We start from the raw sequence: 18,511 nt of genomic DNA, 5'->3' as shown, positions 1-18,511 counted from the left end.
AGAGGAAGAGGGAGAGTCTCAAGCAAACTCCACACTGAGCTTGAAGCCCAACTCGGGGCTTGATTCCACAACCCTAAGATCACTACCAGAGCCAAAACTAAGAGTCAGGCATTTAACTGACTGAGCCACCCAGCCACCTCACCCCTGCCCCTTATTTTTTAACCCCAGATGATCTCTTATCAAGCCACCACATAGTTCATTTGGCATATCCTCCTTTCACGAAGCCTATTTACACTGCCATAGGGCTCACTTTGTTTCTTTTCTCACAGGTGACTTTGGCTAGTTTTGAGATTCTGTTTCTTTAAAATACCTGTAGGAATTATGCTCTAGTAAAAGGCATTCCTATTGCCTGTTTCCAAATATAAGGAAGTGTTATCAACGCCCCAAAAACACACCTGCTCTGGCACATGAGTCGCTAATGAGTATATGAGGCGAGTATTTGCATGGCTTTAAAGTACCAGTGCCTTTCTCTAAACACCTTTGTTTTTTAAGAATCTATTCACAGTTATGGGGGGGAAAATGTTTGAAAGCGAGCCATTAGCACATTATTGAATTCTTGTTTCCAGCAGACAGCTGTGTTGTGCTTAATGTAATAGGGTATATTTTACTGATGCCCCAATGCTGTTCTTTTCATTTCCATGAATTTGACACAGTCAGCACTCAAGTGGTTATGGTTTCATGTTGTTTCTTATTTTCATGACATATTTCCTCCTTCCAAATCATAAAAGCTTCACTAGATATCCAGAGGCATGGAGAAATAAACACATCATTATAAATGCTTCCCTTGTTTCTGCAAATGCACCAGATTAAAATCCTTCATTTATTGAAACGTGCCTGAACCTTTCATGAGAGGTTTTTGACAATAGCCGGATTTGTTTGGCAGGAAGAAAGGAATGTTGAAGGGAGTGCGTGAGTATCTAAGAAACATAGAACCACATATTTATAGAGGACATGAAGAATACCATAAAACACACACACGCACATGCACACAAACTATATAGTTATCTTTCTTAGTCTTCTAGGGCCATTATGTATCACCATAAGAAACAATTTTATTCCTTTGTCTCTTCAGGCTTATCATTACCATTATGTTCTATTCTAATTGAGATCTCTTTATTTCATCTTTGTCAATAATAGTTGACTCGAGGCCCCTGGGTGGCTCAGTCAGTTAAGCATCTGCCTTCAATTCAGGTCATGCTCCCAGGGTCCTGTGAGCAAACCCTGCATAGGGCTCCCTCTCAGCTCAGAGTCTGCCTCTCCCTCTCCAACTGCCTCTCCCCCTGCGCATACTCTCTTGTTCTTTCTCAAAGGAAAAGTTAACTCATTCATAAAAAATAAAATACAATACCAGTTGACCAAACTGCTTTTTTCCCCTTTCTACTACATGGAAGTCACACCCAAAAAGATATTTACTTATCTTGTATCCCATACCTTCAATTACCAAAAGATAATAATAATAATTTGACCAATATGTGCCATACTTCATCAGACAAGAACAGAAGTCACTTGCTACCCAGAAAAGCGTTTCTAATTTCCAACACCCATGACTTCCTAGCACCAGTGAGACACACCTTCCCACAAGTGAAAAGTTGAACCTGATTTAGATAAAGATAAGTAAAGAGAAAAATCTCAAGATGATTAGCCCAGAGATTCATTCCAGTCATTGCTGTGAGATGGCCAAGCAGTTGTCCTTCATGTGTGTACACTCCCAGTCCAACTTTCAATTAAGATGAAGAGGTTAATTTCAGCAAGTCTAGGACACCATGAAAGGGCCGAGGGTGAGCGAGCCCATCATCTGTGTATGTGAAACTGTACTTGCCATTATATGGACAGAGAGATTGAGGAATTTGTAATTGCCAGGATTCCTAGAATTGGGAACAATCTATTTTCCAGGTAGTTTTAATCAACCATGGTTCTTCTGCTTTTTTAGGTGGTCCGAGATATTCTGCTGATTGGACATAGACAGGCTTTTGCATGGGTTGATGAGTGGTATGGTAAGTCACCCTCCCCAAAATAACTTACAGAACAACTTCATAACATGTTGATTTGGGCGTCAGTCCATCTGGCTTCAGATGCTACCTAGAAAGACAACAACAAAGGCAGGACTATTGCCCCCTAAAGTGGAAATAGCACAGTCTATGGAACATAATGAGGAAGAATGTAATGATAGAAACTTGGTCTAAAATAACCATGATATAGCTGACCCTTGAACAACACGAGTTTAAACTGTGTGAATCCACTTATATGCAGATTTTTTTCAGTAAGTACAGTACTATAAATGTGTTTTCTCTTCCTTGTGATTTTCTTAATAAAATTTTCTTTTCTCTAGCTCACTTTATTGTAAGAATATAGACTTGATTACATATAACACACAAAATAGATGTTAATCCACTGCTTATGTTATCAATAAAGGCTTCTGGTCAACAGTAGGCTATTAAGTTTTGGGGAAGTCAAAAGCTATATGTGGATTTTCAGTTTGGTGGGGGAGAGGGTATAAGTTAGTGCCCCTAATGCTCTCATTGTTCAAAGGTCAACTGTACTTCTTATTTATTAGTCATAATACATAGGACCTCAGTATGTTTGATGCTGGCATACTGATAACACAGAGAGCTCCATGATTCTCTGTTGGATGGGTTTGAAACCCATGCTAATTTATCCCAAACTTTGATTCAAGATCAAAACTATCTGAAGCATCATATCAAGTAAAAGCAGTCCTTTGATTCAAAGAACACTTGAAACACTCCCTCACCAAAAAACATAAGGATTCTGCAAGAATTCAAAGGCAGAGACACAGGTACCCCTTCATCCTGAGACTACTGTGACTTTTCTTTTCTTTTCTTTTTTTCTTTTCTTTCTTTCTTTCTTTCTTTCTCTCGCTCTCTCTCTTTCTCTTTCTCTCTTTTCCTTTTTTCATGATTTGGGAGGAGCTAAACAAATTCTGCACATGTCCAATAAATGAAAACCAGGTTTGTTTCATCCCATGATGGATGGACCACCCTTTCCAGATCCTCAGTACTGTCATTTGGTCCACATGAATCTTCCTTATGCCCAGAATCAGTCATCAGAGGCTAGTGTCCTTGACTATAAATAGAAACGAACACACCCAGTTGGTGACTTGGGTTAGATCTGATTGTCTAATAAAATGCCCTCCTCCTTGGCCTCTTCCTAAGTCACATTGAATTTGTTCTGAGAGTAACCTAGATTACATTTTGGTGCTTTTCTGTCATTGTTCCACCAATCCCTCCCTCTTCTTAGCTGAAGGTTATCAAATTTAAAGTGAAAAGCTACATTGGACTGAATGGGTAAAGACAATGATGCTGGATCCCTGGGTGGCGCAGTGGTTTGGCGCCTGCCTTTGGCCCAGGGCACGATCCTGGAGACCCGGGATCGAATCCCACATCGGGCTCCCGGTGCATGGAGCCTGCTTCTCCCTCTGCCTATGTCTCTGGATCTTTCTCTCTCTCTGTTTGTGACTATCATAAATAAATAAAAAATTAAAAAAAAAAAAAAAAGACAATGATGCTGTTAGCTATTTCTGAGCCACATGTAAAAGACATGGTTCTGGAAGTTTGGGGTTTTTTGTTTTTAATATTTCCCAAAATTAAATTAAAATTTAATTTTAATCTGTGTCTTCTGAAGAGCAAGTGCATCCTCCTGGGTTTGTCCGAAGGCAGACCTCTGGAAGAGCTTTCTTTTGAAAGATTGTCATTTGCTCTTTCTTACCACACACTCCCAGGATGCTGTTCACATGCAGCAGGTACACTAGCTTGCCATATTTTCATGACATCTCACCAAGACCTATTTCTGATTGGCTTTCTGAGGCTGGTAGAGGGAGAGACCGCTGTGATGACTTCCCCTGATTATGAAACAAATTTTTCTTTGTTTGTTTGTTTGTTTGTTTTCCAGGGGATCTTTCCTCAGATTCTTAGAGAGGGAGCAAAGATGCAAAAAAGCCTTAAGAACTGGTTTCTCCCAACTTGAGCTCCTCAAAGCTCACGGTGTCCTTGCCACCAACACTAAGGGAATATCAAAAGGATATTCAAAGAATAATTGGCAAATAAATGGGGGACCTAAAGGGCCAAGATTCTACCACTTTGAAGACCAAGAGACAGGCCACTTTGACAGATTTCTCTCTAATGCCAGAGAGGACTCGCCAGAAAAGGCAGCATCAGAAACAGTAGCTGGGTTCCTGATTAAGAGGACCAAATACCTTAAGCCTGTTGATCAGAAAAGGTTTGAGCATAGGCAGGATATAGGAAAAAAAAAAGATGTGGGTGGGCATCTAATAAGTGAATGGCTGGGGTACAAAAAATGGAGGCCGGCTCTTTTCTTTCATGCCAGGGCAAGGAAGAAACCTTAGAGACTTTTAGTCCAAAAAAAATTCGTCAGACCATGAGAGAGGCCCAAAGCGAGACTAATGAATGCATCAGAGGAAAATAGAGGCCTCCAGTCCTGGAGAGCTCTCAGAGGAGAACACCTACCTATTTACTCAGGATGAGTTAGGTGGACACATTAACTCAAGGAGTCTATTGACAAAAAGCCTTTCTGTATGTGAGTGCAAAAAAATAGTGTGTGGTTTACTGGATATAGATCATGGGGGAGCCAAGTACTCCCCAGAGAAGGTCTCCATCCCCTGAGTACACAATCTTAGCTCCCACCAAAATAAGCAGCCTTTTCACAGAGTAAGGGGGGCCAAGGAGGAGAGGTGTCTAAGAACCATGCCATCAATTTCATGTAAATTACTGGCATCCTTGCCCCTAACTGAGCTGCTTGCCAGGAAAACAGTAGCTCCTTCCTTACACAGAGGCAGACACTCAGTCAATCAAATGAATGGAAATAGCCCTGCCCACAGACTGCCTTCTGAGCCCCTTGCTCAAGGTAATGCTTGGGACTGTGGGCCTTGCAGGGGAAAAAGGTTTGTCACTGTCCGCCTTCAATTTTGGCTACCTGAAGTTGCTTATTTTTCTTTAGTCTCTATGGGCTCAGTGAGGCTCTCATTAGAAAACATAGAAAAGGTCCAAAGTTTAAAAAAAAAAAAAAACAACAAAAACCTTTGCCTATAGCTTACAGCGCTTGTGCAAAGTGAGGTCCCCAGGCCAGCAACATCAGCTCCCACCTTGGGGACTTGTTAGAAATTCAGATTCTCAGGCTCCACTCCAAACCTACAGAATCAGATACTCTGGGGGGTCTAGCCCAACAATCCATGTTTTAACAAGCCCTGCAGATGATTCTGATGCTGACTAAAGTTTAAGAATGGCTTTAAATCAGATTAGACTGTAAGGACAGTTTAATTACTTCGGTCCAAACAGATTAGCATAGAGAGTAGTAGATGTCTTCTGGGCCAACTGGAAAGCTCTGATGCCTTGTGAGAATTAGAAAGACGTCCCTCTGGGCAGATTCAGCAGGTGCTCTCAGTTTAGGGCTGAATTCTAGTCCCATTGACCTCCTGGCTCTGTGTTTGTACCTTATAGAAACTATACACCACAGGCTGTGGCACTCCTGGATATCTTTCTCCCTAATTAAGCTAACCACCTCCAGTGTTTAATTAAGAAGGTGGGGGGTGGGAGGGGGAAGGATATTGTAGATGGTGGTTGATCTTCGCTTACCCAAGGATTAATTTGTATCATTTCTTAGTTTGAGCATATGGCTGTCACATAACTAATTCCCTAAACAAATTTTATTCTGCTCATGTTCCTTGTAAAGTATAACCATGTCCATTGTTGGAGGAGTGGAGGGTTTTTTTCAAAGCCTTGATTGGTCTTTATCCATGAGCCTTAGGTCTCTCCTGCATGACTGGAACACTAATCAGAGAAGAAACAACACATTTCAGAAGATGGGGTAATAGGGGGGTGGATAAAAATAGGCAGCCCAGCTTCACAAAAGCATAGTTTTGTTTCACAAATCTGACAGTATTTTGAGAGAGGAACAAAGAGAATTGCCAGAGGGAGGCTGTGATTGAGTGGAACCTCATGAATGTCGTTGAAATCCAGACCCTTCCAAAAAAGTATAGAGGGGTAGTTCTGGTTCATATAGATGAAAGTCCCTCATAAAAGTAACTTAAAATTATTCTGGAGTCTCTAGAGCAGGCCTCATAATGAATGAAGCAAGCTCAAGGTGGGGAAAGAAGCCTACTTAGAGACTAGCATTAGCTGGTTGAATTTGCCAAGTCAGCATTTTCCAAAGGTCTCCAGATTCCTGAAATGCGAATTTCAGTGCCATGGCTCTTATGCAACATTTTACATTTGTGTGCTTAATGTTCATTTTTCTGGGGAGAGAACTCATAGCTTCTCATAAGATTTTCAAAAGGAATCTGTGACTCTCCTCTACCTCCCCAAATTAAGAACAATGAAGAAAAATCGTAACTTTACATTGCAATTCTAGATCTTATTGGTCAGGATTACATGGAAAGGGTACTCACCAAGATTTGAGGATTGGCTACTTTCACTACAAAAAGTGGAGCCACCCCCAGCACTTTAGTGCCGCCTTTAACCCAGGTTGTGATCCTGAAGACCCAGGCTCGAGTCCCACATCAGATTCTGCATGGAGCCTGTTTCTCCCTCTGCCTGTGTCTTTGTCTCTCTCTCTCTCTCTCTCTCTCTCTCTCTCTCTCTCTTTCATGAATAAATAAAATCTTAAAAAAAAAAGTGGAGCCACCCCTAAGCTATTTATAACAAGCATGTATTGAATTCATAATAATTGTAAAGAGGTTTTAAAAAAAAAAAAGGTGAATCCTAAAGGATGACTTCCATTTTTGTTAGAGCCAAAGTATCAAATCTCATTCATGGTTACTGGAGCTTACCCCCACCCCAAACCCAACCACTTGTTCAAGACTTCCATTTTGACGTAGTATAAGAAAAAAATTACTTCTTTTAGGCAGAGGATACTAGAAGTAAAGAGAAAATGTTTGTAGAAAGAAATAAACAGGTGGCATTGGACAGGTCATTGAATTAAAGTATATAACTCTTTTTTTTAAATTTAATCTGCTGCAACTATGAAAACTCTTGCTTGTAAACATTGTGTTCCATGGCATCTGTAGTTTCTCTGTATGTTCTACTGACTCCTATCCTTTCAAATATATGCTCTTGCCTCCACAAACTGTGAAGTCAACCTGCCTTCTTTAAAAACTGAAGTGATTGAAAGAAAACTGCCACCATAAGCAAAGTTGCAAGACTTTGTAACATAGGTAGCCAACAGAGAATTAATGTCTATAATGTATACAGAGATCCTATACATTAAAAAATCCAGCAACTCAATGGAAAAAAACATAAAGAACATGAATAGGTAAACCATAGAAGAAACATAAATGGCCAATAACCTTGGTACTAGTCACATGAAATACAATGAAAACAATATATGACATTTGTTTATCTGATAGCAAAAAACTTAAGATAATGATAATATCCAGTTTGGGATAAGGTGGAGTACAAATAAACAGTTTCTATAAAAATGCTAAGTACAAATAATCTATGATCCAGCAATTCCACTTACAGAAATTTATTCTGGGGCAGCCCTGGTGGCTCAGCGGTTTAGTGCTGCCTTCAGCCCAGGACCTGATCCTGGAGACCCAGGATCGAGTCCCACGTCGGGCTCCCTGCATGGAGTCTGCAGTCCCTCTACTGGTATCTCTGCCTCTCTCTTCTCTCTGTGTCTCTCATAAATAAATAAATAAAAATCTTTAAAAAAAAATAGAAATTTATTCTTATGGAATAGACAGGTACTCATGAATATAGGTGCAAAGCTATTCAGTGTATTGTTATTTATAAAAGCTAGAAATTAGTCTCAGTATAAATGTTTATTGACAGGAATATGATCAAATAAATTATGATAAACACATACTGTGAATATTATTTTCAACAGTTAAAAAGAATAAGGTAGTTCTAGGGGCGCTCAGCTGGCTCCCATCAGAAGAGCATGTAGCTCTTGATCTCAGGGTTGTGAATTCAAGTGCCGTGTTGGGTGTAGAGATTACTTAAATAAACTTAAAAAAAATTTTTTTAACTTAAAAAATAAAAAGGACAATATGTGTAGTATATATGGTATGGTATGCTACAGTATGATTCCATAAATGTAAAAATAGATGAGATTATATCTGTGTGCAGTAATATACATGTGAATTCATAGAAAAAAAATCTGGCAGCCTGTACCTCAAACGCTTAACTCAGTGGTTACATCCAGAAAGAACAAGATTAGTTGGGAGAGGGTAAAAGGAATTAAACTCTTTTCTCAATATAAATTAGCACTATTTGAATTATTTCTCTGGAACATAATTCATGCATCACTTGATTGATTCAATAAATAATCACTGAAACCCATTTTATTATTTTTTTTAAAAAAGCAGAAAATGGGGATGCCTGGGTGGCTCAGCAGTTGACCATCTGCCTCAGGGCGTGATCCCAGAGTCCTGGGATCGAGTCCCACATCGGGCTCCCTGCATGGAGCCTGCTTCTCTCTCTGTCTGTGTCTCTGCCTCTCTCTCTCTGTCTCTCATGAATAAATAAATTATTTTAAAAAAATAAAATAAAAATAAAAAGCAGAAAATGATTGAAGCAGACCAAGACTCACAGAGTAGAGGTATATTTTGTTCTTAAATGAAAGTCTTTAGTTCATGGTTGAGGAAACCAAAGCAGATGCCTCAGTTAACAAATCCCCTGGTGTCCAGAGCTTCTTTGACAAAGCTGGTTTCACAGTAGAGGTGGAGGTTCGGACCTCAGCCGAGTCAGTCATCTGGCAGAGGCAGTTCTACGCAGGCCACGTTCAGTGTGACCTTCACTTGGCTGGAGCAGGAGAAATAGGATCAGCTCTCCCCCTCATCTGAAGGAGGGAAAGAAATCAGCTCATAAGAGGGCAAAGAAAAGAAATCTGTACCACTGAAGTGTAACGAAGAGGATATTCATACCCCCAGGATACTTCCCAGTGCTGATCATGTCAGATATAGTCCTAGATCTATACATACAGATAGTCTCCAGCAACCTAGAGTCAAAGATACTATGATGTACCTTTCTTGCCAGCAGAAATATCATACTTCCAGTTTTCTCTTAAATCAGAGAATTAGCCCAGTGTTACTTGTTTAAAAGCTCTTATTTGAGAAACCTTCTTTAAAAAAAAAAAACAAAAAGTAAATTATGATCTTTCAAATCTATATACTAAGGGGTGATTATTAGTTTATTTGCAAAATAATGGACATGAGTTTCCTTTAAGAGTTTCTTTGATACACCTAAGTAGTTGTTCGCTGGAAGCAAAGAGGTCTGAATCTAAACTGTTAGAAGTCATTGTCTGGTCATTGAAAATCAATCCATAATGAAGATGAATCATCTCTGAAAGTATAATCTGTCATTGGACAGTGCAATTGAATTTACTAAAAAAATTGATTCCTGTATAGATTTTGAGGTAATATACTTTGCAAAAGCAGGACATAATGTGTTTTACCTGATAACCTAAACAGAAATATTTTCATTTGATTAGGCTTTCCATGAATTACTAAGAAATATTGAAAATATTTACATCATTTCCATAAGCATGTATGATACATGGGGAGAACTCAGGATTCGGACCAACCCAACGTATTTTCCTTCCTCAGTAAGGGACCCAATTACTACCATCTTTTTAAGAACCACTTTACTAGAAATGTTCATTTTGATATATTCTATTTGGGAATTTTTTTTTATTTTAGTTGCAATTTTCTGAAACTTTATTTCATAACTCATTTTAACAACAACAAAGATCATGCTTCTGGAATGCGCAGAAATTGTAGAAAACTGTATTTTCTCCTTACCAATTCCAAACTGTGGTATTTGACCCCAAATAATAGATTTTAAATAATGTCATTTTTTCATTCTTTCATAAGTACAGCATATTTGATGTAGAAAATACAAACAAAAGGAAGAAAATGAAAATGATCTATAATTCCAATTCCTCAAAACAAGTAATATTTTGAAGTGTATCCTTTTAGTTTTTTTAACGTGTATATAATCCTTTTCTGACAAAGATGATTTCATACAATGCATACAGTTGTTTTACCTCCTATTTTTAACAATATACCAAAGAACATTTCTCTATAATGTTAATAAATATTCTTCTACATAATTTTTTAATGGTAGCATAGTACTGTCAGTCCCCTGGGTTCTTTCCCATTTTGCACTGTTATGAACAAGGCAGTAATGAATATCTTTGTTGTTAAATCCTTCTTCACATCTACAAAATTGAGACATCTTTGAAAGCACACGGTCACACACTTTAAGCCCTTCTCTTAACATTGAGCTAATTAAAAATAAAGAACATTTTCTGTTGGGATTCACTAGAACAAAGGAACTAAATGCTTTGTTTTTGTTTTCCAAATTACTGTCATGCCAGTTGGGGAGGGGGTGTGGAGGGGGAGAAAGTGTCTAATGAACATTATGTGTAGAGGAATTTCTCTGAATCCTAAACTTCTGGCTTAAAAATGAGCTCAGTACTCATTCCAGGTGTATTTGTGTTTAAGAAATTTTGATAACCAGCCACTGGAATTAAAGTGATTGCATTGAATGAATATGCTCTAATTGTTAACTATGATACATTTGTTCTAATTACAAAGCAGCATGTGTTTGTTGCTTTCTAGTTACCTGGATGAAAAGCATGCTCTTTGCTTGGCCAGACTGCTGCTTAGCATCCTTGATACTTACATTGCTTATGGACAACATTTTTGATCTACGGTTTTGGGGGTGGGATGTTGGGGGATCAGCAGCTAAATAAAATAGCCCGGGTCTGGATTTAGAGCCGCCCTCCACATCTTGGCCCCAGACCACACTGAACTGAATCATAAAGTTCTGGCACGTGTGTCCTGTGGAAATGAAGAGAATCTCACATGACATATATGGATTGATATAAAAAGACACCAAACCACATGATGCAGGAAATACTTAAGCAGAAATTTCCAGCTGTGACTACCGGCTCTAAATCCCCACCAAGCTAATTTGTGATCAGGGTGGTCGAATAACCAATTATTCAAGCATACTTTCGTTGTAGAGAGGCATGAAGTTAAATTCTGCCTGCCTTGAGAACAACAAAGGAATGCCTGTCTGGGAAAGTTGCTGATAGAATGTTGTATAATAACCAAAGAGCGGGTGGGGAGTGGAGGATAAAACAGCAGACGTATTTAAAGTGAGAATAATTGTTATTTTTATGCATTTTGTATACTGAAGATAGATGGGTTCTTTAAGTTTTTTATCAGTTGGATTTAGACAGGGTTTCCCAACCTTGGCACCATTGACCTTTTAGACTAGATACTTCCCTCTTGAGAAGGGGAAGGTGCTGTGCATTTGGGTAGGTTACTCTGTGGCCTAGCTGGCCTCTACCTACTAGATGCCAGTAGCACCCCCACCCCAGTTGGGACAACCAAAAACTGTCACAAAAGTGTCCCCCATTGGGAACCACTGGATTAAGAGATCATTATCCTAAAATGCTGAAAAACTACAGATTCAGGCCCAAAATCATAATGTCATGTGCCATTTTATTTATAGATCAGTGTGGGTGGAAGTAGTGCCAGCCATCTCCAAGCTGTTAGACTAGACTTGAAGTTTGATATAGACCCGCACTCTCTGACACCATGAATTCTGTGCAGAAATACATCTCTGTGTGAGCATTGCAACCAAGTATCCCTTGCACCAGTAAACATCATTTATCTGCCTTCTATGTCATGTCTCCTGTACTAGCAATGAAAGTGTCCTTTCTATTGTCGAATGCATTGATTTAAAGAATCTCCAAATCTATTTGAAAGGTATATGGGAGGTAAGTATTAAAACAAACAAACCTGACCCTGTCCCCAAAGGGATCTTCTAAGAATGCTTTAGGAGATCTCAGGCTATGGCAGTGCCCACGTGCTAATACTTTCTACCCATCTAGCTCACTTTACAAGATTCACCCCCTAAATAATTTCCACTCTTCTCTGTTCTAAGACTATTTCCACTTAACTTCCTTGCACTCACTCCCCCTTTGGCTGGTCTAGCTAACTTTATGACATACTCTTCATAAAGTTAGTGAATTCCCTGCTTTTTAAACCTCTCTTTGGCTTCTGCTACCATCTTTCCCTAAAGTCTCCCCCTTGAAAGTCTGCATTTAATAACAGTAGTTGCCAACGTCTTGACCTTTTTTCAGATATGACAATGGATGATGTTCGGGAATACGAGAAAAACATGCATGAACAAACCAACATAAAAGTTTGCAATCAGCATTCCTCTACTGTGGATGACATAGAGAGCCATGCCCAAACAAGTGTATGTAGAATTTTTAAAACATGTTGACCACCCTTTACTGAATGTACACATAAACTGATCTTTGAAATACTGCAAACATTCAGTTCTCAGCTTTCCACAAAAAGCATGTCTCGTCACCCAGAGACTATTGGTGTAGAACCTGAACTAGGTCTAAACTGGACAGTGTCATCTCTCCTTTCTAGATTTTTCCATTCTTAAAAAAGCCGCTGGATTTGGGGGTTGTTCTTCACTCACAAAAACCCAAGAACATGGAGAGTGGAAACATTTGTGGCTGGTGAATGGCCTATACCATGAAAGAAGAGAAGGGTCAAAACAAGTGTCATATGAAAACTAGAATATCATGACAGTAACTTTTAAAAATATAGTTAACACTCAAGTTATTCCTTCAAGGGACAGCTTGTGTCTCATCTGGTGTTTTAGATTTCTTTACATTTGCTTTGAAATGCTTTCTATGGTTCTTTCTAGTTATTGTAGCCAATTCGTTCCTTTTCCTTAGGTTAATCTCCAGATGGGGCCTCAGTCTGTGCACACACAGTGGCTGAGCAGTGAAGGTGTGGTGAACTGGGAATGTGCTGGGCCATATAGCACATCTAACCTGGGACTTAAGATGAGATGCAGAGAGCCACAGGTTATTCAGTGGCACATCAGAAATTGAGAGCTAACTGTATTGTGCATGCCAGCATTTTAAATGTAGTTATCTCTCAATCATTCATGCTAACGAAGAGGAGATAAGGCAACGGAGAAAATGTGATCATTAAGTCGTTATTTGTGTGTGTCTTTGGCCAGAGCTGTGATCTCTTTGGGTATTAGCTTGAGCCCGCATATCTGCAAGCCCATGCCCCAGAACAGCACATATTATTAGAGTTTTGAGAAATTGATAACATAGGTAAAGAAAATTGAGCAACCGCTATTGTTGTACATGGGTGCTTTAGAATTGTGATGAAGATCTTTTGGTTGCCCTTTGGATGTTTTTGTTCAGTTTTTAGAGCATGTATGAGAAGTGTGCCCTGCAAGGCTCCTGTGCATGTGGCTACCCTTGAGGCTCAAATGGCCCTGACTCTTCCTCTCCACATTGCATGCGGTGATTGAATTTGCGCAAAGCTGTTGTTGGGTCAGGTTAACTGTGGTGTTCCTCACTATACACAGGCCCATCCAACAGGACTCCCCTTTTCCTTCAAACCCTGTGCTAACATTTAGAAATGCTCATTAAGGAAATTGTCCTTGAAAGTCCATCATTTTCAATTCCCTTTTCTTTTGGAATGTGAGACTCTAGTTCCCCCCATCCCTCCCCGGCAGCCCTCTGAAAGCTGCTTGCTAGAAGTGTGATCAGACAAAGGAAGCCAGAAGAAAGGGGGAGATACCACATTCCAAAGGATTCTAAGCACCCGGCTTTTCTCATTCTAAGCTCTATCGTTTATAGCTTAAGGCTTTTTGGTTCTCTTTCCATTTTACTGCCATTATTACTGTTAGAACGTCAGTTTACTGTGGTACCTAGACAGTGGTACCTAGAATGGTTCTCCCATGGGAAAGCCCCATGCATTCTCTGGCTGCAATTCACTGTCGGTCCCATGACTTCAGTGTAAGAGATGCCTATCTCCTCAGAAGTTACACAAAGTGGTTATTTTGAGTGCTTACGACATTTCCCTTAGTCTTTGGAATTCTATCAAATTGGGGATCATTTATTTTTCCATTGTCTTTCTTCGCTATGGTAATGAAAAACAGTTGAAATCAAGAGGCTACTTGCTGTCCATCACAAATAAAAACTGCATGGGTGCTCGATAAAATGTAAATCCTCAAGCTGAGTAGGGACACATTAGATTGGAATTATGCAAAATTAACATCCATGAACATGGCGATAAGAAAGTAAGTCTCCTCCATTGAGCAGTTTCAATGCCTTCAAAGACCGAACTTCTAAGAGACTCTGGGAATGTAAAATCGAAATTCTGTATTTTGGATGATTTCTGCCCCCTGCTGGGTATATGGAGTAGAGCTTTATACTCTGCCACTTGTTTAAGAAGTCTAATTTTTTGAGGATGTTTATTTATTATAGAGAATATACCCGATTCACTAAAATTTTTCTGAATCTCAATTTTACTTTGAAGAGCATACTTCTTTTTTAAAAACTTAATCTCATTTCTTAGCTTGTTTAATAGTCTTAGTATTCTTTAAAATGGTAAATTTATAGGTACAATTTTCCTTGTTATATTCTAAATTTCAAGATATCAATACAATCATGATATTTTATTTTCTTTGAAAAAATTTTTAACTTTCATAATATTTTAACAATTGCTCCCAAGAAATCCTCTTAGGGATTTTGGTTTTTGAAAAATATTTCTGACAAATGAACATAGGGGAAGGGAAGGAAAAATAAGATAAAAACAGAGAGGGAGGCAAACCATAAGAGACTTAACTCTAGGGAAGAAACGGGGAATTGCTGGAGGGAAGACATGGGGGGGTGTGGAGGGAGTAGGGGTGGGGTACTTGGGCGATAGGCATTAAGGAGGGCACCTGATGTAATGAATGAACACTGGGTGTTATATGCAACTGATGAATCACTAAATTCTACCCCTGAAACTAATGATACACTATTTGTTAACTAAATTGAATTTAAATTTTAAAAATTTTGGAAAAAAGAAAAATATTTCTGATTTGCTCATGGCATCATGTGACTTTATACATATTACATATACATCCTAATGATTAATACCATGTTATGAATATTCATTCCATAGTTAATATTTCCAAAGTGGATATATTGCTTCGTGTTCGTTTATGCAATATCATCTAAGGAAGATTCCACCACTAGATTCATTGGAGAGGGCAAGAATGAAAAATAGGTCTGTGGGAAGCAAAAGTACATGTAGAAAATCCATGGGCAGCAGATTTCCCCTTTTATTCAAAGACAAACCCTTAGGCTTTCACTCAACGCTTTTTCTAGTAAGCCCAGTTCCTGGTTTTCTGTTACCAGTAAATAAATATGAGAAAGGATACCAAGGTTAGTCAGAGAGTAATTAATAGGAACCATAACAATAGTAATAGAGTTTCTGAGAATGAGAGAAGAGATTTCAAACTATTAAAAAAAAATACAAAATAGGCCCTGATTGAGAAATCATCACAGTGTTGTAGCACAATGATGTATTTTCAATATATTATATCTAAATGGTAGCAATATATAATACATCCAATATATTGGGGGCAGGTGCCCCACTGGTTCAGTTGAAAGAACATGAGACTCTCGGGGTTGTGAGTTCAGGTCCCACATTGGGTGTAGACATTACTCAAAAATAAAATCTCTTTTAAAAATAAATAGATAAAGAAGTTAGGGAAATTTTTACATTTTAAAAATATACATATTTTTTACTTTTTCACTTAATTAAAAAAAACATTTTAGGTATTTAGGAAATCTGCATCACCTGATAATTCCTCTTAATGAGGCATCACTGAATTTATTTCATGAATTGCCAATTAATGTTTTTTTTTTTCTTTTATGTTTCCTTGGGAAAAAAATGGTTTTATTTTTCTTGGCTTGCTTTAGGATAATTAGCAGGGTTTGTGGTTGTTGTCATTATCTTATTTGTTTTTTAAGCTAAATTCATTAAAGCACAGCATTTAAACAATCTCAGGATGGGTATACAGTCAGGAGACCAGTAACCCCCAGAATGCAAAAAGCATATTTATTGAATAAGAAGAAATTCTGATGACGTGTCTATTTACCCTATAAAGGTGTACTTGTGCTTGCATGCCCTAAAGTAGGTAATAATATGTATAATTTCTGGGTCATTGATTGCTTCAACTACCTTCCCTTTATAGAAAAGATGACTAGGTCTAATAATAGCTCCATATACCACAGCATACCAACAGCGTACACACGTACACCATATACTTCCCTGGTCTGTTTCTGTACTCTCTTGATCCTTTCTTATTCAGAATACTTAAACTACTCACTGAAGAGTGCTTTGGAAAATCTTGGATGGATATTCATAAAGGAATATTTTTTCAGAGGTTTGCCTTAGTAAAAAGAAACAATTTGGGGTTTAACATTTTCGGTGATAATTTGGGTTTGTCATCTGGACAGGCCTCTTTATGATAAGATTCCTGTAGTTTCCTTAAAATCAGGCATAGAGAAATCCATTTGCATCTCTTCTAAATAACGGGTCATTTCTCTCTCTATTTTTTTTTCTTTGAAGACATGACAATGGATGAAGTCCGAGAATTTGAACGAGCCACTCAGGAAGCCACCAACAGGAAAATTGGCGTTTTTCCACCCGCAATTTCTATCTCCAGTATCCCCCTTCTGCCTTCCTCAGTCCGCAGTGCCCCTTCTAGTGCTCCGTCCACGCCTCTCTCCACAGATGCACCAGAATTTCTGTCCGTTCCCAAAGATCGACCCCGGAAAAAATCAGCCCCAGAAACTCTCACGCTTCCAGACCCTGAGAAAAAAGCCACCCTGAATTTACCTGGCATACACTCTTCAGATAAGCCATGTCGGCCCAAATTAGAGTAATTTCATATGAATATCATGGGGTTTTATATTTTCATTTGGGTTTTTGTTTTTGTTTTTGTTTTTTTTTAAAGAATCTTCTGATATAGAAAAAGACTGCTTTGTCCCTCGAACATGTTCCTTCGATCTGAGTGTGCATGTGGTTAAGTAACTTCACATATAATAGGATTCCCTAAGTATGCCACACAGCATCAAACTAGATGTAAACTGTAAGACTGGCAGAGGACAGAAGGAATCTTCTGTAGCCACAGCCAGAAACCAGGGAGGAAGAAGCCTTGTTGTTGAACATTTGATGAGGTCGGTGTGGACTTAAAGAGTAAATCAATGAAAACTTCGTGCCACTGTGTTAGAAGGTGTGGTAAAATAGCAAAGTCAATCTCCTCTCATCAAACCTGAAATTCTCAAAAATACTCTCAGGCGTCATATACGTAATTGTTAAATTTCAAACTGCTCATCACCAGTACTTGAAGACTAGTAGTTAACTGAGATTCCTATTTTGGTTATAGTCTGACTCAGGATTTGGGGCCTAATTAACTCTTTAAATTTTTTGAAAATTTTAATTATCAACCTATTGAGGCTCCAAGTGCAATTAATGATAACTTATTTATACCTTTCACAGAATTTAATAAAGATTCCACTTGTTTCTGTCTTTTAATAACTTTCCCCTCTGTGCCCTTGTGGCCTCAGAAATCATTCAGAATTGCCTGGATGAATGTGACCATGACTGGCTGATCTGGAGATGATTTGATTTAGGAAGCAAGAGGCCCAGGTGAGGCAAACATCATGTTCCTCTACTGGTACCAACAAACCTTGAATTGTCAACTTCCATCATCCATTAAGATTCTCGGTATTTGCAATGAATTGAGTAGAACTCATTGACTATTTGCCCATTCAAAGAAGTTCAAGGGTAGACTAAGCTAACAGGACTTTAACCCTGTCAGAATGTCTGGTTCGGGAACCCTGAAAGAGAGAACTGTCTCCCATCCCCCCTCCTGGTATTACTTTTAATAATATCCAGATTTCCCTGGAACAGATTGCCCAGCACCGGACCTTAAAAAGACTGTTGTCTCTCTTGCCCTTACTTGGAATCCAAATATTGGGAATGTCGCAGAAGAGGAGCAAAGACTGTCGAGTGAGAGGAAAGAATGAGCAAAATTGCTGACTCTATTTATAGAGTAAAAAGGAGGAGCAGGAAAAGATGTCCCTCTGTCTAGCTTGCTTTTCTGCAAGTAGTGGTAATGCAAGATTAGAATCCAGGTTGACGGGAAGCAAGATCGTTCAACCCAAGTGGCAGAAAGCGAACTCTCCTTTGATCTAAAGAGAAAAATCTGCCACCATCGCGCCTCACTGCCTTTAAATGCAGAAGGAAGGGCAAGCAGAATCTAGCATTTACTTTTGTCCTCCAAGAGAGGAAGACAACAAGGCAGTTGGGCACCTCCGAGGCCCCAGCTAGCCTTCCTGACCATAACCTCCAACCTCAGGAAAGGGACCTTCCCAAAACACAGATTCCAAAGGAAACAACATAAACCAAGGAGCATGTCCTCCTTCCCACACAGCCTCTCAGCCAGTGGACCCTGCCTGCTCAGCACGCTACATAGTGTCTTTCAAATTGATAAACTTTCCCATGGTGCAGGCGCTGGTCCCACGAACCCAGCACCGAGTATTCTAAGTCCTACGTCAGACTGTCAAGATCATTTCTTTATCTACAGGTTGCCATTTCGCTTAATAAATAAATAAACCCAGAACTCAAAGGAAACCGGTT

General features: G+C 39.0%; 1 protein-coding gene across 1 annotated transcript in view; it reads left to right on the top strand.

Moving 5' to 3' along the window:
* The window catches only part of PITPNC1 (phosphatidylinositol transfer protein cytoplasmic 1), a 252,816-nt gene extending 236,247 nt beyond the window's left edge, over positions 1–16,569 (top strand). Inside the window, exons 8-10 of the mRNA XM_055326076.1 lie at positions 1,931–1,994; positions 12,130–12,248; positions 16,436–16,569. Coding sequence (XP_055182051.1) covers positions 1,931–1,994; positions 12,130–12,248; positions 16,436–16,441 — 189 coding nt within the window. The 3' untranslated portion in view covers positions 16,442–16,569. The remainder of the gene's footprint in view (positions 1–1,930; positions 1,995–12,129; positions 12,249–16,435) is intronic.
* The last annotated feature ends 1,942 nt before the right edge of the window (positions 16,570–18,511 follow it).

Source organism: Nyctereutes procyonoides, unplaced genomic scaffold, assembly GCF_905146905.1.
Source record: "Nyctereutes procyonoides isolate TBG_1078 unplaced genomic scaffold, NYPRO_anot_genome, whole genome shotgun sequence".
NCBI lineage: Eukaryota > Metazoa > Chordata > Mammalia > Carnivora > Canidae > Nyctereutes > Nyctereutes procyonoides.
Note: the sequence above shows the minus strand (reverse complement) of the source record. Positions and strands in the feature narration are given on the sequence as shown.